At 41.7% G+C, this 26,623-nt stretch overlaps 1 protein-coding gene across 1 annotated transcript in view; it reads left to right on the top strand.

Moving 5' to 3' along the window:
* Positions 1–26,623, top strand: part of LOC127934842 (collagen alpha-1(XXII) chain-like) — a 52,661-nt gene that overhangs the window by 18,952 nt on the left and 7,086 nt on the right. The window contains exons 12-52 of the mRNA XM_052532372.1: positions 6,622–6,675; positions 7,303–7,356; positions 7,441–7,494; positions 7,985–8,038; positions 8,444–8,488; positions 10,969–11,022; positions 11,199–11,252; positions 11,726–11,761; positions 11,847–11,876; positions 11,959–12,012; positions 12,573–12,626; positions 14,975–15,028; positions 15,470–15,523; positions 15,637–15,690; positions 15,791–15,844; positions 16,012–16,065; positions 16,151–16,195; positions 16,286–16,348; positions 16,663–16,716; positions 17,126–17,167; positions 17,366–17,398; positions 17,690–17,743; positions 19,245–19,298; positions 19,519–19,572; positions 19,652–19,705; positions 19,934–19,987; positions 20,362–20,466; positions 20,857–20,901; positions 22,415–22,492; positions 23,289–23,324; positions 23,414–23,467; positions 23,707–23,751; positions 23,913–23,948; positions 24,245–24,358; positions 24,474–24,527; positions 24,710–24,763; positions 24,885–24,938; positions 25,029–25,082; positions 25,199–25,252; positions 25,890–25,943; positions 26,046–26,099. Coding sequence (XP_052388332.1) covers positions 6,622–6,675; positions 7,303–7,356; positions 7,441–7,494; positions 7,985–8,038; positions 8,444–8,488; positions 10,969–11,022; positions 11,199–11,252; positions 11,726–11,761; positions 11,847–11,876; positions 11,959–12,012; positions 12,573–12,626; positions 14,975–15,028; positions 15,470–15,523; positions 15,637–15,690; positions 15,791–15,844; positions 16,012–16,065; positions 16,151–16,195; positions 16,286–16,348; positions 16,663–16,716; positions 17,126–17,167; positions 17,366–17,398; positions 17,690–17,743; positions 19,245–19,298; positions 19,519–19,572; positions 19,652–19,705; positions 19,934–19,987; positions 20,362–20,466; positions 20,857–20,901; positions 22,415–22,492; positions 23,289–23,324; positions 23,414–23,467; positions 23,707–23,751; positions 23,913–23,948; positions 24,245–24,358; positions 24,474–24,527; positions 24,710–24,763; positions 24,885–24,938; positions 25,029–25,082; positions 25,199–25,252; positions 25,890–25,943; positions 26,046–26,099 — 2,211 coding nt within the window. The remainder of the gene's footprint in view (positions 1–6,621; positions 6,676–7,302; positions 7,357–7,440; positions 7,495–7,984; positions 8,039–8,443; positions 8,489–10,968; positions 11,023–11,198; positions 11,253–11,725; positions 11,762–11,846; positions 11,877–11,958; positions 12,013–12,572; positions 12,627–14,974; positions 15,029–15,469; positions 15,524–15,636; positions 15,691–15,790; positions 15,845–16,011; positions 16,066–16,150; positions 16,196–16,285; positions 16,349–16,662; positions 16,717–17,125; positions 17,168–17,365; positions 17,399–17,689; positions 17,744–19,244; positions 19,299–19,518; positions 19,573–19,651; positions 19,706–19,933; positions 19,988–20,361; positions 20,467–20,856; positions 20,902–22,414; positions 22,493–23,288; positions 23,325–23,413; positions 23,468–23,706; positions 23,752–23,912; positions 23,949–24,244; positions 24,359–24,473; positions 24,528–24,709; positions 24,764–24,884; positions 24,939–25,028; positions 25,083–25,198; positions 25,253–25,889; positions 25,944–26,045; positions 26,100–26,623) is intronic.

The raw sequence follows: 26,623 nt of genomic DNA on the forward strand, positions 1-26,623 counted from the left end.
TTAGATTTTTGCTTCGGAGCCGAGTAGTCGATGAAGAAGATCACTACAAAGCCATTCATCTTTGTTTTTGGTAGAGCTGTTCCTGGTCGGTGTGACGGCGCGTTACAGTGGTGTCCCTGCGAGCGGCGATTCCCCTGGGCGCTTCGGCTAAAAGAGACAGTTCTCTAAAAGAGCAAATCACGGACGATTCGCGTCTTTTTCAAGATGCCGTTTCGTCCGTGTCCTTCTGGATGCGGTCGTTTCCTGTCCTCGGTTGACGGTCACGAGCGTTGTCTGCAGTGTCTGGGCGTCCAACACGCTGAGGCTGCGCTCGTGGATGATTCATGCGTCTACTGTGGGCGTATGAACATGGCAGCGCTGCGATCGCGTCTCTCACTCCTCAAGGGGAGTGCAGCAGACCCCTCTGTCGCCACCCGTCCCGGTCTCTCTGGCTCGAGCAGAGGGCCGCCGGCTGGCGCTCTGGGAGATCTGAGGATCACAGTGAGAGCTTCTCCGCCGGGCCACGCCCCACGGACCTCTCACTCCTCACGCAGCGACTGTCCCGTGCAGCTGCCGATTGATTCTGCTGGGCCGTCTCACAGCGGTCCCAGCGTGTCTTTCGGTGCGCCGCCCGAGGACCAGATGTCGATTGCTGCATCGGGGGATGGGTTATCGACCTCTGAGGATGAAGGTTCGGCAGGGCTGCCCCCCTCGGGTGTTGTCGCTACTGCCGAATCGGACTTGGAGTTGTCGGCCATGCTTGCCCGGGCAGCCGTGAGTATCGGACTGGAGGTGACTACACCGCCCAGTCCCGAGCCCTCACGGCTGGATGATTGGTTTCTCGGCGCGGGACGCGGCTCACAACCTCGTTCTGCTCCGGTGCCTTTCTTCCCGGAGGTGCATGAAGAGGTGACGAAGTCGTGGACGGCCCCTTTCACGGCCAGAAGCCGCTCTTCTCCCTCTTCCATCCTCACCACCCTCGATGGCGGGGCAGCCAGGGGGTACGTAGAGGTTCCCCAGGTGGAGAGGGCGGTTGCGGTGCACTTGTGCCCACAAAACGCCGCCACTTGGAGGAATCGTCCGCGCCTCCCGTCCAAGGCCTGTAAGCTGACGGCCGCACTCGCTGCCAAGGCTTACAGTGCTGCGGGCCAAGCTGCCTCTGCCCTGCATGCCATGGCTATCCTGCAGGTACACCAAGCCAAGGCACTCAAAACCATGCACGAGGGTGGTACCGACCCGGGGTTGATGCAGGAGCTGCGCACGGCGACCGACTTCGCCTTACGGGCAACGAAGGTCACGGCGCGGTCCCTCGGGAAGGCGATGTCCACGCTGGTGGTCCAGGAGCGGCATCTCTGGCTGAACCTGGCTGAGATGAGGGACTTGGACAAAGCGCGCTTTCTCGACGCCCCCATCTCCCAGGCAGGCCTGTTCGGCGACACTGTCGAGGACTTTGCCCAGCAGTTCTCGGCGGTACAGAAGCAGACTGAGGCCATCCAGCACATCCTGCCCCGACGTGTCTCTCCGGCTGCCACCGTTCCGTCGCGGGTAGCGCCTCAGCCTGCTCGTCGCCGTGGGCGCCCCCCTGCGTCCTCTACGCCAGCTCCGCCCCGTGCTGAGAGTTCTTCGAGGCCGGCGCGTCGAGCCCCGCGCAGGAGAGCGGCGCCCCCCGTGTCACTCCCGGCTGCGAAGTCCTCCAGGAAGTCGACCAAGCGGCCCTGACACGGGCAACTCGGAGATGCGGAGAACTGCTCTTCAGGAGATGGCGAAGACAGCGCCACTCCTTCCCCCGGAGGAGGGCCGGGCGGAGAATCCTCAGTTTCTGTTTTGTTCTGTTCCGCCACTGGCCGGACGGCCAGTGGTACCCACATTTTCAATAAAAGAGCAAATTCTCCTTCCTCCGAGTTGCAAGGCTCGTGGCTTGACAATGAGCGACGCACAGCTTCCTCACTCTCACCCACGACGCCCCCTTTCGCCAGCGGCCAAGAGGTCGCGGTTCGGAGACGCAACGCCTCTCCACGCGTCTCTGGCCAGTTCCTCCGGGAACACGAGGAGTGTGGTTGCGATGACCCAGGACGCTGTGCCTTCTGGGCCTTGCGGCACGACTCCCCATCGCTGCACCACTGCGGGTATGTCGACTGTCCCTTTGGTGCCACTTGTACGGTATCTGGGAGCGTGGCTTGCGCTGCCCAACCCGTCACGCTGGCTCATCCGGACGGTTCGACTCGGCTATGCGATTCAATTCGCCCGGCGACCCCCCAAGTTCAATGGCGTGCTCGAGACTTCGGTGGCAGTCCAGGACGCCCCTGTCTTGTGCGAGGAGATTGCTGTCCTCCTGGCGAAGGATGCAATCGAGCCGGTCCCTCCAGCCGAGATGAGGACGGGGTTTTACAGCCCTTACTTCATCGTGCCCAAGAAGAGCGGTGGCCTTCGACCTATCCTGGATCTGCGAGTCTTGAATCGGGCCCTACACAAGCTCCCGTTCAGGATGTTGACGCAGAAACGCATTATCAAATGCGTCCAGCCCCAGGACTGGTTTGCAGCGATCGACCTGAAAGACGCGTACTTTCATGTCTCTATCCTCCCTCGTCACAGACCGTTCCTGCGCTTTGCTTTCGAGGGTCAGGCATGGCAGTACAAGGTCCTCCCCTTCGGGCTCTCCCTGTCCCCCCGTGTCTTCACGAAGGTCGCGGAGGGCGCCCTTGCCCCACTTTGGGAAGTGGGCATCAGGATCCTCAACTATCTCGACGACTGGCTCATTATGGCCCGGTCCCGAGAAGAGTTGTGCGATCACAGGGACTTCGTGCTTCGGCACCTCAGTCAGTTGGGGCTTCAGGTCAACCGAGAGAAGAGCAAGCTCTCCCCTGTGCAGAGAATCTCTTATCTCGGTATGGAGTTAGACTCGGTGAGTATGACGGCACGTCTCACCAGCGAACGTGCCCACTCAGTGCTGAACTGCCTGAGTTCCTTCAGAGGCAGGACAGTGGTACCACTGAAACACTTTCAGAGGCTCCTGGGGCATATGGCATCCGCAGCCGCAGTCACGCCGCTCGGATTGCTTCATATGAGACCACTTCAGCACTGGTTACACTCCCGAGTCCCGAGATGGGCATGGCGCCGCGGTACACATCGTGTCACCATCACACCGATGTGTCGCCGCCTATTCAGTCCTTGGTCGGACCTTGCCTTTCTACGGGCCGGTGTGCCCTTGGAACAAGTGTCCCGGCACGTTGTTGTCACAACAGATGCCTCCAACTCGGGCTGGGGCGCGACATGCAACGGGCAGGCAGCCTCAGGGTCCTGGACAGGACCTCGACTGCTTTGGCACATCAACTGCCTGGAGTTGCTGGCAGTGCATCTAGCTTTGCGACGGTTTCGTCCGCTAGTGCTGGACAAGCACGTGTTGGTCCGCACGGACAACACTGCGGCTGTTTCGTACATCAACCGACAAGGCGGGTTACGATCACGCCGCATGTCTCAACTCGCCCGTCATCTCCTCCTCTGGAGTCAGACGTGGCTCAAGTCGCTGCGCGCTGTCCACATCCCGGGGGAGCTCAATCGTGCAGCCGACGCGCTCTCACGACAGCTCACTTTCCCCGGGGAATGGCGACTCCATCCCCAGACGGTCCAGCTGATTTGGAGTCGATTCGGGGAAGCCCAGGTAGACCTGTTTGCTTCCCACGAGTCCTCCCACTGCCAGCTGTACTATTCCCTGTCCCAGGCCCCCCTGGGCACAGATGCACTGGCACACAGCTGGCCTCGGGCTTTACGCAAGTATGCGTTTCCCCCAGTGAGCCTGCTCGCACAGACACTGTGCAAGGTCAGGGAGGACGAGGAACAGATCCTGTTGGTTGCGCCTTACTGGCCCACCCGGACCTGGTTTTCGGAACTCATGCTCCTCGTGACAGCCCCTCCCTGGCGCATCCCCCTGAGGAGAGACCTTCTCTCTCAGGGGCTTGGCACCATTTGGCACCCGCGTCCAGATCTCTGGAACCTCCACGTGTGGCTTCTAGACGGGACGCGGCAGACCTAAGTGATCTGCCCCCAGCAGTGGTAGACACTATCACTCAGGCTAGAGCCCCTTCTACGAGGCAGGCCTATGCTCTGAAGTGGAGTCTGTTCACGAATTGGTGTTCTTCTCACCGAGAAGACCCCCGGAGATGCCCGGTCAGAGTCGTGCTTTCTTTCCTGCAAGGTAGGCTGGAGCGTGGGCTGTCACCCTCCACCCTGAAGGTGTATGTGGCTGCCATTGCAGCACATCACGATGCAGTGGACGGCCGGTCCCTGGGGAGGCATGACCTGATCGTTAGGTTCCTGAGGGGTGCCAGAAGGTTACATCCTCCTAGGACACCCCTGATTCCCTCCTGGGACCTCTCTATTGTCCTGGCGGGACTTCAGAGGGGTCCCTTTGAGCCGCTGGATTCGGTTGAGCTGAAGTTCCTGTCTCTCAAGACAGCGCTCCTGATCGCGCTCACTTCCATCAAGAGGGTCGGGGACCTCCAAGCATTTTCGGTAAGTGAAGAGTGCCTTGTGTTCGGGCCGGCCTACTCTCACGTTGTCCTGAGACCCCGGCCTGGATACGTGCCCAAGGTTCCCACCACTCCCTTCCGAGACCAGGTGGTGAACCTGCAAGCGCTGCCCCTGGAGGAGGCAGATCCAGCCTTGTCGTTGCTGTGTCCCGTAAGAGCGCTCCGCATATACGTGGACCGCACCCAGAGCTTCAGAAGCTCTGAGCAGCTCCTGGTCTGCTTTGGAGGTCAGCAGAAGGGGAAGGCTGTCTCTAAGCAGAGGTTGGCCCACTGGATAGTGGACGCCATCGCCTTGGCTTACCGTTCCCAAGGCGAGCCGTGCCCCCTGGGGGTGAGGGCCCACTCCACACGGAGTGTGGCCTCCTCCTATGCGTTGGCGCACGGCGCCTCTCTGGCAGACGTTTGTCGAGCTGCGGGCTGGGCGACACCTAACACCTTTGCGAGGTTTTACAACCTCCGTGTAGAGCCAGTTTCCTCCCGTGTGTTGGGTAACAGGTAATTGGCGGGAAGGGCTGGCTGGGTGTCTCGCTTGCTGCGCCATTCCCCCTAACACGGGGATGTGAGCGCCTTCTTCTCCCAGTAGAGTTCCCCGGTTGGCGTACCCTGGTCGAGCATCCTCCAGCACCCTCGGCGTCAGACTTGGCGGAGCAGTCTGTCGCCAGGCCCAGTACTGGCGTTAGCATGCCCGGAGCCGGTCAGCCCCTGTACTGGGCTAGGTGTCCATATGGCTGGGTTCCCTACGGGTAATCCCATATGTGTATTCTTCCACGGTAAGGTTTCCCTCTTGGCAAACCCGTGTCTTCCCTTGACAGATCGCTCTGTCAGTCTCTTCTGGCAGCCGTTCCATCCCTACTCCAAGGTAGGACCTGCCTCAGAGACCCTTTCCATATGTAGTACTGCCCCCTGGGTCAGTCCATATCGGTATATCCACATGTCACCTCCCTACGGGTAGGATGTGGTCTCCGTAGCGACCTTTCCTAAAGGCTCGCTTCCCCATTGTCTTGCCAGCTGAAAGAACAAATAGGGAAGATTTGAAGCGATCTTTCTCTGAAGGTTGAAATCCCTTCCATTTACTTTATGTGGGCGGAACAGCAGCATGGCCTTCTCCAGCAGCGATGTACTCACCCTTTGGCCCCTTCGGTACCAAGGTCAGTGAATTTGCGCTGGGGCTTTGGGAAGGTTACGACCTTACGCGTAGCTTTTGTGGCACGCCAAGGCTTGTCAACAATTGCAGCGCCTCAGGGTTGTGACAAGGTTCAGGTTATGGCGTTTTCCATAGGACCCCATTTGTCGGTCGACATAACTCGTAGTGACCGACAGATAGGGAACGTCTCGGTTACGTACGTAACCCTCGTTCCCTGATGGAGGGAACGGAGACGTTATGTCCCCATGCCACAACCTTGAACCATTCGCTGTTGCCGGGACACGTTCTCGGCTCCTCAGCGTAAAACCTAATGAGTGGATGCACCTGTCGCCCTATTTATACCCGCTGGCACGGGGAGTGGCTCAGGTGTGTTAATCCACTTGCCAATTTCATTGGCGTTTTCTCTTAAAATCAGAGATGATTGGCCTCCCAAGTGAGACCCCATTTGTCGGTCGACATAACGTCTCCGTTCCCTCCATCAGGGAACGAGGGTTACGTACGTAACCGAGACGTTTTATATGCTCTCAAAAAGTGCATTAGACATCTGAAAGGCATGGTATAATGGCAAAGATTTCTTTAGGTGTCCTTAGTGGTGTTTAGCATTAGAGTGCGATTCATTTTAACGACCAGAAAACTACACTAACTGCTGTTGCCTCTTTTTGTATTTGTACGATCTCACAAGACTTTCTTCGTAATATATATGCTTTTATAATATGTGATTCTTTGAGTGTAAAGATGGAAAATCTGTTAATGTCTGATGATCATTTCAAGCATTTCAAGCATTTTTTGTTGGCTGGTCTTGTTTTAAAAATATTATTTTGGTTTCTAAGGTCAGATTTTTCTCAGGAATGCATTTGGCTCTATTGTATAACATGCTGAAGGGTGAAACCTTCCGGTGGTCACTTGTGGCCATGTCCAAACCGTGTCACATCTTGTTTTAATGCCATGTTGAAATCTCGTGTCTCTTCTCAGGGGGACAGCGGCGAGCGCGGTGAACCTGGAGCCAGAGGAGAAAGAGGAGAAAGAGTAAGACACACTTGTGTACACGCAAACAACATGAAATGCCATTTGTAGTTAACTTGCACTAGCATTCAAAAGTTTGGGGTCGTTAACAGAACAAGGTTTTGAAAGAACCAAAGTAAAAACAGTAATACTGTGAAATAATATTACAATTTAAAATGATTTGTTTCCAATTTTTTATATATTTTTTTTGTATTGTATTATTTTTATTCCTGCTAAGCTGAATTCTTCAGTCTCACATGATCCTTCAGAAATCCTTCTGATATGCTGATTTGCTGCTCAAAAACAAACAAGAGTGTGCGATTTATCTTTTCCAGGATAATTTTATGAATAGATAAGTTATAAATTATTATATATATATATATAAATTAAAATCTTTATGATTTTGGATTATGTGATTATGAAAAAAAAAAAAAAAAAAACTTGGTTTGTGGATGCTGTGAGAGATTAAATTCCAGGCAGTGTTGATTTCATCAGCAGAAAAAAATAATAATAATAATAACAATAACTACATACTATGCAGCATACAATGAATATTTTATGTTTGTATTTATTTATAATCCCGTTTTGTCTAAACATTCCTAATTCCATAGATGTGTTTATAAGTGGCATTAATATTTCTGTAACTTTTAGGGATCAGACGGTTTACCCGGTCTGGGTGGGAAACACGGAGATAAAGGAGAGAGAGTGAGTGACGAAAAGTTGATTTGCATGTTGTTGAAGGTGTATTTTGATGGTTACAGTCTAATGACCGAGCTTATTGATGAACAGGGTGAGAAGGGAGTTGCAGGTGAAGCTGGGTTTCCTGGACCTCTCGGACCAAAGGTAAGACCTCCTTTAGACAGAAGAGTAAGAGTCCAGTGTCAGAAATTAACATTTTGTAATTGTCAATATTATCCCTCCCCCACCCCCCAATTTATTTTCAGGGGGATTGTTTTGTCATTTTGAGACCAAAGAGGCCGTTGTCGTTCTACAAATGATTAAAGATGTGATATATCAAAAATAGGCAATGATTTTATTATGAAAAATGCTAAAAAAAAGTTTAAAATGACAACTTTAAAATTAATTGTCTTGTTGATGTAATTTAAAATCAAATCTAAAAGCAGCAGTTAATAATGCAGTAAAGTCTCTATTGTATGTCATTGTTGATTTTTTTTTTTTTTTTTTGTGTGTGTGTTCGCTGTGGGTATTTTCTCAGCATTATTTTCTGTTTTATCACTTTTTGGTGAGAAGCTATTTTCTGACACTGTGCTAGATGTTCTCTTGACATTTTTAACCTGATCTGGCCTTTTTGACCTTTTTTTTTTTTATTCAGGGTATCCAAGGCGATGCTGGTCCACCTGGAGCACCGGGTGCTCAAGGGGTGTCTGTAAGTACTGTATGACCTGTGCATTTAAACCACTGACGATTATGAATAACTTCAGATTATTGCAATAGAAATGTATCTTTATCATTAATGACTCGATTTCTTTAAAAAGCTTCTTAATATTGCGACTTTATTTCTTATTTGACATTCTTATTTTCTTTCTTACAATAACCTTATTTTATTTTATTTTTGCAATTTATTGCATTTTTATTTATTTATGCATTTTCGTTAAATTTTTCATTTAATAAGGTTGAAACTGGCTTCAATAGATGATCACTACATTAAAAAACAAATTGAAATGAAGACTTTGCTTCTGCAGTTTTGTGTTACACCTGTGCAGGACAGATCGTAGTGTGGCCAGTGTTCTTCTCTGTGAGGTTTGTAATATGTTCATATGCTTTTCATCAGGGTGTCACTGGAGTTAAAGGAGATAAAGGAGCTTCCGGAGAAAGGGTAAGGGATGACTGACACCTGTCAATCATAACCAACTGTTACCACAAACAGTGTTAGTGTTAGTATTAAGCAATTAAACATGGGAATGCCCTGCACCGTTTGTGCTACAGATGTGAATGATTCCTAAACTCATCCAGCAGAGGTTTAGCATGCACAGCACTTGTCTTGAGAAAATGTAAAAATCTAGTTTAGTTTGTCAATGCAGACAACTAGAGGCCTGAGACAATGTTCCCACTTGTCTTCCACGTTGTCTGTACCCCTGTTTTAGTTCTGATGCTTTGGAATAACTTGGACAAAGCCCAAAGTACTGTACATACCAGTCAGATCCCAACACTACAGAGGGAATATTTCTACAGAGTGAACGCAGACAGACTGATAACTCAAACAGATGTCTCAGTGCTGATTCAATCTCCATATATCCTGTTCTGCGCGGGCGTTGTGCAGTCAGACGGGTCTTAAAACAGTTTCACACAGTAGAGCATCGACGTCATTCTTCCGTCTGTCTGAAGGTCCACCCCTGCACCTACAATGAGAGCTTTTAAGACAAATTTGACTTTCCTGAAACTTTGAAATTGCTAATTTGCAGCACTAGTGTCTCAAAATGGAACTGCTAAAATAATGATTGCTTTCATGTCACTCCTCGACTGTCATTGGTTGACAAATAGATAGTTCTGCCTCAAACTGGTGCCATTGGTTGAGCCGATGCTGCCGTTATTTGGCTGGTTGGGATGCTCAAAAAAACATTATTTTAGAATAGCAGTTTTATTATATGAAATGTTTTAACATGGGAAGACAAACTTAGTTTTGGAAAAATTGCATTACTTTTAAGTTCAAGTTCAAATTCAGTTTATTTATAAAGCACAAATAAAAACAGCCACAGGCCGACCAAAGTGCTGTACAATTTAGGGAAAATAAAAAGTAAGAATGCTGGTAATTCTGGTAAAAGAATTGCAGTGCAAATGGAGCAGATGGAGCAAATTGATCTATTTTTAGAACCAATGCATGGTTCATTGAAAGAGGAAATATCAGATTATGCTTTTTTGAGAAAGGCTTTTCATTTGCACTCAAATGGCCTTAAATTCAAAATAAATACATCATACAAACGCATCCACCATCTGTTATACTTCCTGAATCTGTGACCTGAAAAAGCAGGCACTGCATAGTGGATATTGCATGTTTTTGTGCTGTTACAGTCATATTTCCATCCCATCAGTCCGTTTCCTGCTGCTGTTTTCTGTATTAAAATATAAGCACCTGTCTAGACAAACATACATCATTTAAAGGATTGAAAGGAGTAGTTGTCATTCCAAACCTGTATGCTGTTTATGGGACATAAAATTAGAAACTGGGAATAAAAATAGTGAGTTTAGATGTGACATATACTATTGTAACAAGAATTAAACATTCTTATAAATACAGAAAAAATATATGTACTGAGCAAATTGCAAATGTTCTATACTATAGTAGTCATTTATTAAGATGACTTTCATGAAATTATCATTGAAAAATTGGAAGCAGAATACATTTATGAAATATAATTTGATAATTAACAAGTATTTTTCAAAAGTTTGGGGGCAGTAAGATTTAAAAAAATGTTTTTTAAATAATTTTCGTATGCTCACCAAGGCTGCTTTTATTTGATCAAAATTATAGTAAAAACAATAATATTGTGAAATATTATTTCAAATTTAAAATGTCTTTATTCCTGTGATGCAAAGCTGAATTTTCAGCATTATTACATCTTCATCTATCTAATATACTATAATATATTCTAATATATTGATTTGCTGCTCAGTAAACATTTCTTCTTATTATCAATGTATATATATATATATATATATATATATATATATATATATATATATATATATATATATATATATACACACACAATTTATCTTTGGCGGTATGGTTCCTTACGGGGGTTCTTGCTCCCAGAATAACTGAACATACAGGAGCTTTAACATTAACCCCCCAGAATCATCAGCTTAGAAAAACATGACAATTAAGACTCTTAGTAATGTCTTTAAAGCATACAGTGATAATCATGTAGATGTGGCAGTGGGACGGACGTCTATCCTGTAGCCTGGTTATGAAGATGAGTGTCTCTCAGCAGTGAGGTCCATGCCAGCTAAGATTTTAAAGCCTTAGTGATCTGAAACAAAGAAGACGACAGCCAGAAGGTGCACTGTAATGTGCTCATGCTTATAATGGGGAGGGAGGGAGAGTTGCGAGCCGTTGAGCATACTTACCGAGAATTGGTGCCACGTATATATGTCCCGTGTCTAATAGGAGTGTGGTAGTGATTGGAGCCATTTGAAGGCTGACCGCATCAGCTGGTCACAGCCTCCGTGGCCTGATTGAAGTAACGCTGCGCTCGATGAATTTCTTCGAAAAAATCTTACTGACCCCAAATTTTTAATTGGTGATATTACACTAATTGTCCATTCGATGACGTCTCACTTTCAAATGTTGTTTAGGGTGAACCAGGTTTAGACGGGTTCCCAGGGAAACCAGGTTTTCCAGGAAAAGACGTAAGTATTCTGAGCTTTTATATTGTATAGAATTTGCCATGTACCATTTGGCGCAGCATGCACGTACACTGGATGAAGAAGATTTTCATGCATGCTTGTGTCATGTTTTGCTTAGATCAAGGAAATATACGTTTTATCTAAATTACCTCTCTTTCTCACATTTTCTATAAAAACAGGGTCCTAGGGGGCTGATTGGTGCTCCTGGTGCAAGTGGAGTCAAAGGAGAAAAGGTATAGAGACACTTTTTTTAAGACACTCATTGCTTGGAAGATCTGGGCAAGTTTTTTTATTCCCCCTCAGTTTGTTCCAGACCCATATGAAGGGGTTTTATTAAATGTTTCCTTTTGTTTTCTTAGATAACTGACTCTTAGATATTTTTGACTCTTCCTTATTTCCCATAAAACCAAATAAAAAGCAAATCTTTCATGGAGAATTATATTTTTGTCTCAGTCTCATTCATAAAGACAGCCATTCAAAAATTCATCCAAGGCTGTATCGTTGAATCTCTCAATCTCCGTCCCACACACACTTCCTGGAACGTATTCCCAAAGGAAATGAATGACAAATACTGTTCAGTCTGTACAGGAAGATAAACCATGTGACAATTACACTCCAGTTTAACTCCACTTAGAATATCAAATCACTGTGTCATTTTAATGAATCCTGACAAATGCTGATTAATAAATGCTGTGTTTGCTGATAGGGTGAACGAGGTCCTGCTGGATTACCTGGCGATGCGGTAAGACGTTTGATTCGTTAACTGAATTAGTCCCACTGTAAAACAGTATTGAGATGCTCATTGCTTCTTCCGTGTTTTTCCTCAGGTCCAGCTGGCAGGACTGAAGGGGGCAACTGTAAGTGCTGAGAAGATGAGTCTCGAACCACGCTTCTGTTGATCGTACTCACACACTCATGGGTGTGTGTTTGTGTTTTCAGGGTATCCCTGGTGAACGAGGACCCCCGGGAGCGGACGGCCCCCCTGGACCTCCTGTAAGATACCTTTTGTGATTTAATGCTCTTTCAAACAAGTTGTGTTGTCTTAAAGATGCATATCAAAGAAGAACAGAGAAGTTAGTTCTGAGAAAAGCTCCCGATCTCCTGATATATTCCTCTCATCTGGAAACAGACCCAGTGATTCTGTTAAACTGCAAATTTTAAATTAAATTCAGTTTAAGTAAATGGTTTGCGATGAGCTAATGGCGCTATTTTAATAGTTTGGAAATGTGTCAAGGCATGAGGTAAGTAGTGTCATTTGGTTCTATTCTATGTTTGTGTCATTGTGTAAGCACTTTCGTGGATGCACTTTTAGATTTACAAAACACATTTCCACTCCGTGACAAACTGAATGGACAATAAAGTTAAATTCAAACATTAAGACTTTTTTTTTTATGGGACTCAAGTGTCCAGATATTTTTTGGGGTCACTGTACATCATGAATATCACATTTGTGGTCTGTTTGTGAAAAAAGAAGCATCATTTTTGCTCTGTCTTCTTTTGTTGTGTACGTCACTATTTCTAATTAGCCTATTGTTTATGCTGTTTTTGTTCAGGGCCCACCTGGACCTGCAGGTTTGCCCGGTGTGCCGGGTGAGAATGGACAAAGGGTAGGACATTTGTATTTTATTGAAGCAGTTCATCTCAGCTGCTTTTAATGGAGCTGTAAGATGTTCTAGAACCTGTTCTGTGGTAACCATAGAGACTGGCTGGAAGGCACGGATCTCAGTGCATGTTCTGGTGATATTATCGTGCTCTGAGGGGTCAGATTAAAGAGAGGAGCTCATTAGGAAGAGAGACAGGAGATGTTCGAAAGGTCTGACGCTCTCAGATGCCCTCGAACTGATGAGATGACAGCATCATTAAAATGTTCTTAGCATACTTGAAAACTTTGTTTCTTGCCAGAAATAATAATGGTGTTTGGATAACGGCTCCAAAATGAAAAAAAAAAAAAAAAAAAAAAATGAAGCAAACTGAAAAATGTTTATGTATTAAAGTGAAAAGTCTGTCTTTATTTACTCACCCTAATGTACCAAATCAATATGACTTACTTTCTTCAGTGATCCACAAAAGAAGTTTAGCATAATGTTGTTATCGTTAAATAAAGCCATTTAAAAATCGTTTTGTTAACGTGATAGTTGACCCAATAAGGAAAATTTGATGTGTATCTGCCCAGTAGTGCTTACCCCCAGGACATCTAAGATGTAGTTGATTGTGCTTCTGCAATAGAACACAAACTGAGATTTTTAACTGAAACCGTTGTGCACAGTATCAGTCATGTGAGTGGATGGGAATCATGGCTAAAACATAAAATAAAAAAAACATACACAAAACCACATTAAACCCTGTGGCTTGTGACGATATATTGATGTGTAAAGAAATGATCGGTCTGTGCAAAGAAACTGAACAATATTTATATAGTTTTTTACCTCTGAACTGTTAGAACTCTCCTGCGTTCTCAAGCAGGCGCTTGAGGCGTCTACTTCTTCTTCTTCCTTTATGGTGGATCGCAGACTTATATAAGTGCATTACCGCCACCTGTCTCTCAAATGGACCATTGACACTCTGTCTACAATCTCAATTAGGAGTGTCAATGGTCCATTTGGGGAAAGGTGGTGGTTATGCATCCACTGTAAAGCAAGAAGAAGAAGAAGATGCCTCACGCACCTGCTCGAGAACGTGCATGGGAGGACGCACTCAGGAGAGTTTGGACATTGCGTGTATCAGAGGTAAAATACAATATAAATATTGTTCTGTGTCTTGCACAGCCGCTGGGTTTAATTTGGTTTGTACTTCTATTGCACTTTGTTTTATTTAAGAGTGATAGAGTTTAAAGGTTTGAGTTAAAAATCTTAAGTTTAACTTATTAAACCATCTTGAACTAAACTAGCTTATAAATCTAGCTTGAAGTACCCAAATCTGGTTGGTCTCCCAGTGGGGCCAAGCTGGTCTCAGCTGGACTTCTGCCCAAAACCCTTCTTAAACCAGCCAACAGTCCAGCTAAGACCAGCAAACCAGATTCAACCTGATCTTCACACAAAGCTATTGTATGCATCCGTCATATTAACTACTTTTTTATGAGTTTTGTCCTTGCCAATGTTTTGTCCTCAGTGTTGTAGCTCAGCAGGGTTGCGGGTGTTCTGAATGTAGCCCCCGTTCTCTCCGTCCCAGCGGGAAACACTGTCAGGTGCTCTTAAAGAGGGAGTCTAACTGATCTTGTGCTCAGCTCAGAAACGCAGCGGGTGGCGCTTGAGAATGACACACAACTGCAGAACGCCAGGAAGGCCTGAGTGAGACACTAAAAAGTGTCTCTCTGTCTCTTTTTTAACCTTATTTTAAGCTGTTATCACTCCTCACATCTTTTTTTTTTTTTTTGCATTAACTCAACTTCTAAATGCCTTGAGCCAGTATGTATGCAAAAGGTGTTCTCTAGATAGAATTTATTTCTAAATCCGAACAGCAATAGCAAAAAGCAAATCATAGTCTTTGACTGTGACCATAAACATAGGCTTTGGGCTATTTTTATTAAGAAAACATAAGCTCTTCTATATGTCGGGCCCCTCCTGTTTCTGTTGGAAATATATCAACAAGGAAAGGAAACTTTGCAAATAGGATATTAAATGTTTTTTACTTTTATTTTCTGTTGACTATAGAGCAGGACAAAATTGCTGTGAGTGTGATTTCCTGTTTGTCCAGCAGATGGCTTATTTGTGCCTCTAATGGATCGAAGGTCATTATAGACATTAGATAGAAAGGTCTAAACTCGTCCTGACCTATCACATGGAATTCATTTTTTTTTTGTCTATTATTAGTATGCTGAAATGTATCTTTTTATTTAAAGTACTATATTTTTATTTATTTATTTTTTAAATATGAAATATCTCCTTATTCCTTATCTCTTTTATTTTGCTTTTACCTAACACAGACTCATGAGACATCATCTTCTCTGTTTCTCCAGGGTAAAAAGGGGGATGCAGGATTGCCGGGAGTTGATGGTCTTCCAGGACCACCTGTAAGAACCGCCAGAACATTCATTCTTAGCCTGAATCGAGCTCTTTGCCTTTTATTCTTTCCTGTCGAGTGTGGTTTGATGTTTGGAATGGAATATTAACATACTGCTTACCATAAACTGAATTTTACAGCAGAATGCAACAGTAAATATTTTATTAAATAGTATGTCATTTATGCATATGGAAACTTAGTATGCTGCTATGCAAAAACAGTATGAATATTATGACTATGGCATTCTCAGCATTCTCAAGTATTTTTCGAGTTACAGTGAGCTCTAGTGGTTACCAGAGGAATGAGCATCAGTCAGATTAAAGAGCAAAACACATGCAGTCAACAATAACATAATATTGGAATATTTTAATAAAATAAATTATGAATGCATTGATTGCAGATGTCTATTAATTTCAACATTTCAAGTTATATTTCTGTGTTTTATCTTTAGGGCCCTCAGGGGCCTTCTGGGCCTCCCGGGAGCCCTGGGCAAACAGGACCTCCAGTGAGTTTACATGCAACAAAATAATACTGTTTGCATTCATTTGTATTTCTGAACCGAACTAGAGCCACAAAACAGTAGCAGATGATATTAAATTCATCTGTTTGCTCACATAGGGATTACCTGGTGAAATCGGCTTCTCAGGAAAACCAGGAGAAGCAGGAAAACCGGTGAGTCTCTATGACTCACTTTAATAACTTGTTGGCCTATTAACTCAACACTCATTTTTAGTGCAAAAAAAACCTTGAAACAACGGTAATTATTTTTCAGGGCCTTCCAGGAAAAGATGGATCAGATGGTTTCCCTGGAAACGATGGCGAGAAGGTTAGAGCTGTTTTAATGAGGCAAACTGTGAACTCAGTTCTGTGGAGGCAGAACTTCATCATTGATCAACCCATCTGAAGGCCAGATCTGCTTTTTTACCTTTTCATTTGTGCTTTTGTTGCACTGCAGTCTGTTTTTACGGTAATTATTCTGTGTTCCCCATTTAGGGGCAGAGAGGTGAACCCGGACAGGACGGCTTCCCTGGAAAACCAGGACCTAAGGTAAAGGATGACTAGTGCTTTAAGATCTGGCCTGGAAATCCATTTGTTTTCTCTCATCACCAATGCCTGTTTCTCTCTCTCTCAGGGAGATGAAGGCCCTCCAGGACCACGAGGACCTCCTGGTGAACGGGTGCGGGAAGTAAAACTTAAAACAGCCTTGACAGAGCCTTGATAGAAGGACACATGACACATCTGTCTTTCTCTTTGTGTCCTGTCTCAGGGAGAGCCTGGTTTGCCTGGAGAAGTTGGCACAATAGGACCCAAAGGAGAGAGAGGAGGCCAAGTAAGACAAACTATATTGGCATAATTATATGCTGTTTTCAAGTCAAAATCCGATGTTTTATTGATTAACACAATCAATAGACATTGATTTGTGAAAATATCAGACTCTTCATAAGAAAACACACTCCTGCTGTGAGAACCATCATCTAATCACTTGGATGCTTCTCATTAAAACATGTTCAGCCTGTATTTCACTGCAAAGATTGTGAGAAAAATACAAGAAATCATGATACATTTTCAGTCTTATTAATGTCAATTTATGCATAAAGTTGTTTTGTTTTTTTGTTAGATTTTATTCTTCCATTTCTCTTGTAGGGAGAGAGAGGAAAAGATGGATTTTCTGGACCGAAAGGAGAGAAGGGAGACAAGGTGAGAGACAAGAGAAAGCTAAAAAATACAAAAAGCGATTATTTTATTATAAAGCATTAGTCAAAAGATTGGACACGGAGTTAATGAAATTGATTTTCATGATAAAAAAAAAAATCTTTAATATCAAGGCTTATGATTAAATGATTGAAATGTACATATAAATTAAATAAAGAAAAATTGCCTACAGGTGGCATTTGTGTAATGATATTTGCTATATCAACATTATAAAATAATACAGTAAAGAAGGCTTAGAGAGGCCATTTCTGACCGTGAGTTGCTTTAGGTTTCACACATTCAGGATTAAACTGTCAGCGATGGTTTCCTGAGGACATGAGGTCGTTAATGTGATAATTAACATGCTGACAGGATGAGGATATGACCTCTCTGCTACTGTTTTTCGTTCATACAGGGTGAGATTGGCCCCAGGGGTCCAGCCGGGGTCCCAGGCAATGTGAGTACAGATGATAATTGATATGTACACACAAATATTTATCTATGTGAATATACAATTATCATTGATTTAAGTAATGATATCTGATGTAAGTAATAAATCAGGTCCTTTTAGTGTATTGATTCAGCTGATGTTCTGTTTATTGATGAATATGTATTATAGTATTATTTCAAAGTGATGTGTTTCAATTTTCTTTAGGTGGCCAATGTGATTCCTGAACCTGGTGAACCGGTAAGCCATCAGTTTTAACTTGATTTTGAAAAATACAATATATTTTGTACAATACATTGTATTTAAAAATATCCTATTTTAAGAATAGTTTGTTAATAGATATTTTGAGTGTATCTATTAACATAATCATCATACACATTTTTCTTAAAGTGTGGTTGTGCCATCTTTTTGAAACTAAATGCCACTTGGGTTGATATTTAGTTATTTAATGCACTCATTGTTTTTAAGTGTGTGTGTATTTACTGTATATTCATGTAGATTTACAGGTTTTTTATTTGTTTGTATTTTTAGGGTAAGCCGGGAGAGAAGGGAGAGAAAGGAGATCAAGGAAAACCAGGCGAGATGGTGAGCTTTTTTTAGTTTCCGACACTTACGAATGAATTTAGTTTGTACAACCCATCACAAGAGGGCAAAAGAGAGTCAAGATTGGTTGAATTACTAGTCTCTTGTGCCTCTGAAAATGATTTCATTCATAGCATCATGTTACTGCCACTAGTGCATTCATAATACAGACATAATGAAGTCTGCTGTCAGTTTGAAGAATCACGAGGCAAATCCACCTGAAAAGGAACAGCGAAATATGTGCATTTCATTTCTTAGTGAGAACAGCCACTTGAAGTGTTTTACGCATTAGCTGTCATTAGATATTAAGGGATTCAGTGCTGTATAAGGGAATATAAATAAACCTGAAGGTCAGGGGCATCGCAGCACATCAGATAATACTATGTAACTCTGCTGGCTCACATAAATCCACCATTTTGCTGTTGGAAAATTTTGCAGATGAAGGTGCCTTTTTGCCCCCAAGCTATTTAAAAAAGTAGGTCTCGAGCATCTGTCCACAGATCAGTGCAATTTCATTAATTTAGAAAAATGTCCAAGCAATGTACTATTTAGATATTTACTGTAGCTGTTAAAAATAATGATAATAATTTACTGATGCAAAAATGGTCGACATTTCCAAAATGAGCATTTTAGCATATTTAATATCTTGAAGAATGTGGGCTAATTAATAATTCAGGAGGTCATTTCCTATATTGACATCATGACCTGCCCATCTTCGGCATTCCCACTCTATACTTTTTCCAGGGATTCTGCTCAAGATAATTTATATTAAATTAGATTATTTTATGTGGTATATTGTTTTATTTTATTTTATATTATTAAACGCTTTAAAAATAGTAGTAATAATTAATAAATAATTAATGAAAGCTCTGTCCATCTCTCCACTCATTTACTAAGTGCTGCATCATTTATACAGGCACAGACAAGCTTGTTAGGATGATGTACTGTATCTACTCTCACCTGAATTTATTAGTGTGAAATGAGAAATGTCTCTTGAATTCCTGCAGTTCCAGCAGGTTCAGTCAAATGCAATCAGTTCTGAGAAACTGCCCTGATGACATCTTTAAAGAGAGACAGGTTTCATTTCCAGAGTGCACTGTAAAGTTTGTGGAAGGAAATTACAAAGTCACTATGACTAAATGAACAAGAAAGTGTTTTAACAAAGACATATTAAAAAAGAAAAAAGAAAAAAAAGACATGAAAGGGTTATTTCACCCATATATATAAATTCTGTCATCCCTCATGTCTTTCCAAACCTGTATGAAACACAAAAGATGTTTTGAAGAATGTATAAAACTGTTTCAGTTAGTAGTAAATATTGGAATGACATGAAAATTTGTAAATGACGTCGTCATTTGTTTTATTTATTTTTTGAGGTGAGCTATACTTTTGAATGACACATTACACATTTCCAATGTGTTTTTAGGTATTATAGCATATATTCAGAGTTGTTACCTGATACCAAAATCAATCTGATCACCTTCCAATTCTCTGATATCTCCAGGGTCAAAGAGGACTTCCTGGAGAGCAGGGATTCAGAGGACAAACAGGACCGGTGGTAAACCAGAAACAACATCTTAACCAGCTGTTTTACAATACACCTGACTTGCATTCATTCACATGAGACGGTCTACTGAATATGACGATCATTGTGAATCCTATACCTTCATATTCCACTCACAACTGCGAGAAAGTCAATGGTTCTTAGAGTAATTACGATGTTTCTTCTGTATTCCACACACGACTGTCTGACGTCTTTCTCTTGTTTGTGTGGACAGGGCCTTAAGGGGGATTCTGGTGAAAAAGGAGAGGCAGGGAGAAACGGAGACCCAGTATGTTTGTCTTCCTATCACACATGATGTTTTGATTGATTTCAGAACTTTTCTCTCTCATACTCGTCACTCTTTTTAGGGTCCACCTGGATTGATGGGCCCTCAGGGGCCTCGGGGGCTTCCAGGCAATGTGGTATGTTCATTAAAAAAATACCTCTTTTTTTGACATCCAAAATACAAAATCCATTTTAGGAAAGATACAGTTTTTTTTTTCAACTGTAAATGTAATCATTTAAACTGGTGCGTGATGTTTTTTTCTTCTAATCTGCTTATTTTGTAATGAGAAATTTTGAAGTCAAATATTTTGGGGGATTGGAAGTAATTTTTTTTCAAGTGTAAAAATCTTGTTTGTGTTTTTCAGGGTATTCCAGGCAGCATTGGTCCACCTGGGATCGCTGGACAGAGAGGAGAGAAGGTAGGAAAGCTAACAAATCCAATAAACTACCTGTTTTATATATGTGTGTGTGTGTGTGTGTGTGGAGCGATAGTCCCCTCTTAGTAACATAGACGTGTATGTGTGTGTGCGTGTGTGTGTGTGTGTGTTAAAAAGGAAAACTAAAAGAAACTGGCAAGTCTACCTTTTGATGTGGACATTTAGTTGAGGAATTATTATGTATTATTTGTATAATCTTTTTGTATTATTTGAATGATTTTGCACCAAGCATCTATGAATTACTCAATTTAATTATGTAATTATGAACCGTAATTATAATTCACTGCCTGAATCAGACTTTTTTGTAGGTCCATGTAGGTTCTTAGGTGTCTTTATGGCTATTTCTATCACTCTAGGGAGATGCTGGTAAAGATGGTTCATCTGGACCCCCTGGTCCACCCGGTGAGCCTGGTTTAAGAGGAGAAATTGGTTTGCCAGGAAAAGGCAAAGAGGGTCCAAAGGTATTGCATTCATCAGTTAGATAACATTGATTATATTATTAAACGGTGTTGCTTTGCTAAAACTTATTGCAAATATTCCACGTGGATTCTCACAACTACTAGACAATTAGGTTTAGGAGAAAAGAGCATGCAGTTTATTTCATTTTTGTTTTACAGCTTCCCTCCATGAGCGTGTAAAATTGCATTTAACAAGCTTTGTGTTTAGGTCTGGTCCTCTAGAGAATCTGAAAGTTGTTTATGCTAACTTTTTCCATTTATATTTGCTGATTGTGGTTAAAAGTACTGAAACGTGTAGAATAAAACTACCACACATTTAAACTAATGAGTCAAGTGTTGGGAACTGCTGTGGTTGTTTTATAGCTACAGATAATACAGATCATTTAATTACAGGGAGATTCTGGAGCTCCAGGTCCTACCGGACCTCCCGGACTGAAGGTAATGAGACTTCTTTCAAAAGTTCTTCTTCTTCTTCGTCTCGTTGAAAGAAAGAATCAGACTTCATTTTGTCTTCCATCAGCATGAAAGGTCTTTTTAGGCATTTTTATCATGAGCAGGTGTGTGTTCCCCAGGGGCAAAAGCTGATCACTGCATTTCATTTATGTGATGATTTTACTGAATTTTCAGAGAGCCTTTTTCTCAGGAAAAAGTAGCAGATATGTATTTTGCTGCTGTAATTTAACAACAGCCCTATATACTGTTCATTAGACTTAATAAATACTGGATACACACTCCTCTTCAAAGGTTTAGGGTCAGTTAAAAAATGTTTTAAAAAATCATTTTATTTAGCAAGGATGCATTAAATTGATCAAAAGTGACAGTACAAATATTGATAATGTTACAAAAGATTTCAGTTTTAAATATTGTTCTATTTAAATAAAATAGTTCTTTTAAACATTATTCTCATCAAAGAATCCTGAATCCAATCAAAATGCATTATAGTTTCCAGAGAAACATTAAGCACCAAAACTGTTTTCAATATGGATGGTAATAAGTATTAGAAATATAAAAAAAAACAATAATAGGTTCACTAGCCATTTGTTAAATGCATGTCATCCGACACCATTGCATCACTACATGACCTCTATAATGTCCACTTAAGAAATGTTTGTGTTTAATAATAATAATAATTATAATGGACCCACTTTATATTAAGTGGCCTTAACTACTATGTAGTTAAATTTTAATTATTAATTTGGTACAATGCACTTATTGTGTACATACATGTTTTTACATTGTACTTATATTTGAAAAATATCTGCACATAATTACATCTGTAATAAATTTCTGTAATTACATGTATAATTACACGTTGACCCATTCCTTACACCTTAACACACCCTTAAACTTACCCATACCACCAAATCTGTCCCTAACCTTACCTGTTTCCCACCTCAATAGCAGCAAAAAAAAAAAGTTGCAATACAATATGAACACAATAAGTACATTGTATTTATGTTTTGATGTAAGTACATAGTAGTTAAGGCCACTTAATATAAAGCGGGACCATAATAATAATAATATATTTAAATACATTTGTTCTTTTAAACATTCTTTTCATTAAAGAATCCTGAATCAAAAAAAAAAGTGTTATAGTTTCCAAAGAAACATTAGGCAGCACAACTGTTTTCAATGTTGATGATAATACAGTATTAGAATACTAATACTAAGTATTAGAATATTAGAATGATTTCTGATGGATCATGTGCCACTGAAGACTGCACTAATGACTTCTGAAAATTCAGTTTTGTCATCATAGGAATAAGTAACAGCATATAAAGCATATACTCAGGATATGGTTTACAATTAATATGCAAATTAGTCAATATTGAAAAAAGAGTAAACAATATATATCTTATACAGCAATACACAGAGCTATCATCTTTAAATTTGAAAGGGAATGCTGTTTATTTTTCCACGTTTATCCCTTTTTATTTTGTGTTTTATTCAGGGTTTGCCTGGTCCACAAGGAATGCAAGGGATGCCAGGAAACAGAGGACCACCGGGAGAGGGAACCACTGGACCCCAGGTATGGAAACACAAACACACACGGACGGACACACACACACACACACACACACACACACACACACACACACACACACACACACACACACACACACACACACACACACACACACACACACATGTTGGTATATGTGGTTTATGTGGCGTAATGGGTTTTATTCTGTACAAACTGTATTTTCTATTGCTCTACCCCAACCCTACACCTAAACCTAACCCTCACAGGAAACTTTGTGCATTTTTGGATTTTCAAAATAACTAATTCTGTATAATTTATAAGCGTTTTGAATTACGGGGACACTAAAAATGTCCTCATAAACCACCTCCTCATTGTAATACCTGTGTCATGCCCATGTCATTATACACATTTGTGTCCTCATTAACCACATAAACAAGCTCTCTCACACACACACACACACACACACACACACAAAGTCATGTGGCTGTTTACCTGCTCATTCTTCCATTGCAATATCCAATCAAAACGCAGTCATTTTCACATTAGCATTAGTCAGGTGACTCTAAAATTACCATATGGCCAAAAACTGACCTTTTTTTTTTTTTTTTTGCTGTGAATATGGTGGGGATTGAAACTAATGCAAATGGTCAAGCTAAAGCAAACAGATGGCAGATGCACAGCAAACGTGCATTTTAACAAGCACATACATTTAAAAGCATGCATACTGTTACGTGAAAGCCTATACAACTTTCAGACCCTATTTTTTTGCTTATAGATCTGAAGACAAACACAGATGCACATTTCTTTATCTCACAGCTAATTGATATTCTGTCTTTCTCAGGGACCTCCCGGACCTGCAGGGCCACCAGGACCAGCGGTAAACAATCTGTTCATATTTACATCACTTTCAAATGAGACAGACGCTCACAGAACACCCTTAAGTGACATGTCATGCTTGATATTCAGGGTTTGAGAGGACCTCCAGGAGTGAGCGGAACAGAGGGACCCGCGGGACACAATGTAAGGTTTATTTTAGTTGATTGATTATACCAGGACAACTCACAATACTGTATTTTAACAGTATTAGCTAAATACTAAATAGTCCCTGAGACCAAATGATATGCTACGTCATTCATAGTAGTGAAGGGATAAGAGAATTTAAGACATCTTTGGTGAGGATCTTCACCAGCAGTCATGGCTCATAAATGAGTCTCTCTCTGTGTGTGTGTGTGTGTGTGTGTGTGTGTGTTTACCTGCAGGGTTTACCAGGAAGACATGGAGAGAAGGGCAATCCTGGAGAACCAGTGAGTGATATTTGTTCGTCATTTAAATATGGATTCATCAAATCAGCTGATGCTATTAATATTTACCTGCTGCTAATGGATCATAAATCCATAGATTATGGAGTATGATGAGTTTTTTTTAATGGATTTTGGTTTCCCAAATTCTTTTTTTTTTTTTTTAGGGAAAAGCTGCAGATATTTCTGATCTGAACCTCAAGGTACAGCCATCCATCCATACATCCAACTAACCAAACATCAAACTATCATTTCATCTTACCATCCATCCATCCATCCATGCAACCAGCCATACTTCCATCCATCCACTCACACAATCATCCATTCATCATACATTTAACAATCCAAAACTCAATCCATTTATTCATCCATCCATATATCCAACCAACCAACCAACCTTCCATCCATCCATCCATTCTTCCATCCATTTATTCACTCAATCATCCATTATTCCATCCATACTAACCAACCACCAACATTGCCTTTCTCTCTTTCCCAGGACATTTGTTCAGATTGCCCCCCTGGACCAGCAGGACAGCCAGGTATACCAGGACCTCCAGGTGAACAAGGTCTTACTGGACCACCTGGGAAAAATGGACAGGATGGATATGCGGTGAGAGAGCATCTTTAAAAAAATCAAACTCTCACTTTAATCTTTAAACTTAACGGAATTGGAAACTAATGCGAGTTTATTGAATTGAATAATAAACATCTGGTGGCTTTGGCAGGGTCCTCCAGGACCAACAGGGCCTGCAGGACCACGTGGTGCTGATGGAGCCAAGGTTAGAATCCAGAAGATATATACACACATTACAGACCTGTATTTTTCAAGTCTACCTACATACCAGTTCACTTTTAAAGACCCTTGTCTCACTGATATCATCTGACAGCATTGCATCACTACATGACCTCTGCTTAAGAAATTTTTGTGTTTAATCACTGTTTATATTTGGTTCCATTGCAGGGGGTCAAAGGTGACAGAGGTCCATCAGGAGTTCCTGGAGATAAAGGTGAAAAGGTACTGTCAGCCTACCATTTTCATCATAAATAGGCTGTATAGACATACATTTTAAATTTGGCATACCATGATTATTTATCGTTATGCTACAGCTTTCTCTCTTTGATTTGTATTTTCCCAGGGCCCCCCAGGACCTCCTGGTTATCCAGGGGCGGCAGGAGCTATGGGTCAACCTGTGAGTATTTTAAAATGCCACTTTTATAAAAGAACATGAAAAGAACTTGTAAAGGTATCCTTAAACCTTACATTTTTGCTGTATCTGTAGGGTAATGATGGAAACCCTGGACCTATTGGACCACCTGGAGCTCCTGGAGAAAAGGCAAGGATACAATGTTTAATTTTTTATCTGTGATTTGAATGTGTATTAATAGGATGGATTGCATCCTACTAATCCACTGACCCCTGTGTTTTTGATAACTGAATGTGTTTTACCAGGGAAAAGAAGGGCTTCCGGGAATCCAGGGACCACCAGGTCTGCCAGGTCTAATGGTGCGTACTTTCATCATTTTATTTTATTTTTTGTATTTTTTTTTGTATCTGGACATTTTTAAGAACGAAAACACTACAGTTCAAAAGTATGGGGGACAGTAAGGTTTTTTTTAAAGGTTTTTGTAAGAAGGCTCGCCAAGGTTGCATTCATATGATCAAAAAGAGTAAATACTGAGACATATCATTACATATATATTTAAATATATATTAAAATGTAATTTCTTCCTGTCATGCAAAATCATTCTAATATGATGATATAGTGACTAAGAAATGTTAAACGTATTATTATAAATGTTGAAAATAGTTTCGCTGCTTAATGATTTTGTGGAATCCATGATGTATATGTATTTTACATAGTTTTATTCAGGATTGCTTGATGAATAAAAAGTAAAAAAAAAAAAAAAAAAAAAAAAGTCACATAACAATGTAAAAGTATTCCTGTCACTTTTGATCAGTTTAGTGCATTCTTGCTAAATAAATGTATTTAATTTATTTCCAAATGTTTTTTTTTTTTGTTTTTTTTTTCACGTACTCTAAAGTTTTAGATTAGTGTAATAGAAGAATAAGTCTAATAATGCCATCATGCTATTTTGTTACCTACTTACCATACTTACATGCCACATTTTCTGTGCTGAAGGGTCTGATGGGTAAACCTGGAAAGGATGGAAGACCAGGAGAAACAGGAGAGCCGGTATGAATCTGATGTTATGCATGCATGCCAGCATCCAAACAATACTTAGTTCTGTAAATACAGACACAACAAAAAACCTGATTGTTTTCTTTTCTTTTTCAGGGTAAACAGGGAGAGCCAGGACCACCAGGAAGAGACGGGCTCAGAGGAATGCCTGTGAGTGATGATTCAAATAAATCAATCAAAATAACACTAGACTGTCGGGACCAGTAACGCGAGTTATGTAATCAGATTAGTTTTTTCAAGGAATTTGTATAGTAATGCATTACTTTTTAATTTACAAGAAAATCTGAGCTCTTTTTCAAAAAGTAAGTTACCACTTACTTAGTTACCAGTTGCTTTGTTTTCCCATTTATTGACTGACAAGTCTCCTGTCCCCATATTGGGAGAAATTGGAAGTACAGAGGTGTTGTGTGTGTGCTGTGTGAACATGATGTAGTTCTACACTAAATATGAATGTGTGTGTGTGTGTGTGTGTGTGTGTGTGTGTGTGTGTGTGTGTTAATTAATTCATCCCACTTGCAAAAATAAATAAATACATTTCTTCAGCCTGAAGTTTATTCATTACACTTTTTGGTGTGAAAGAGATTTTACATTTGCTATAAATAGAACCTCTTATTAAAAACAATCAAGCCCTGCTCATAGATAAAAATAAACTTTAAAGTAATGCAAAAGTAACG

This window comes from Carassius gibelio, chromosome A19 (assembly GCF_023724105.1).
Source record: "Carassius gibelio isolate Cgi1373 ecotype wild population from Czech Republic chromosome A19, carGib1.2-hapl.c, whole genome shotgun sequence".
NCBI classification, from domain to species: domain Eukaryota; kingdom Metazoa; phylum Chordata; class Actinopteri; order Cypriniformes; family Cyprinidae; genus Carassius; species Carassius gibelio.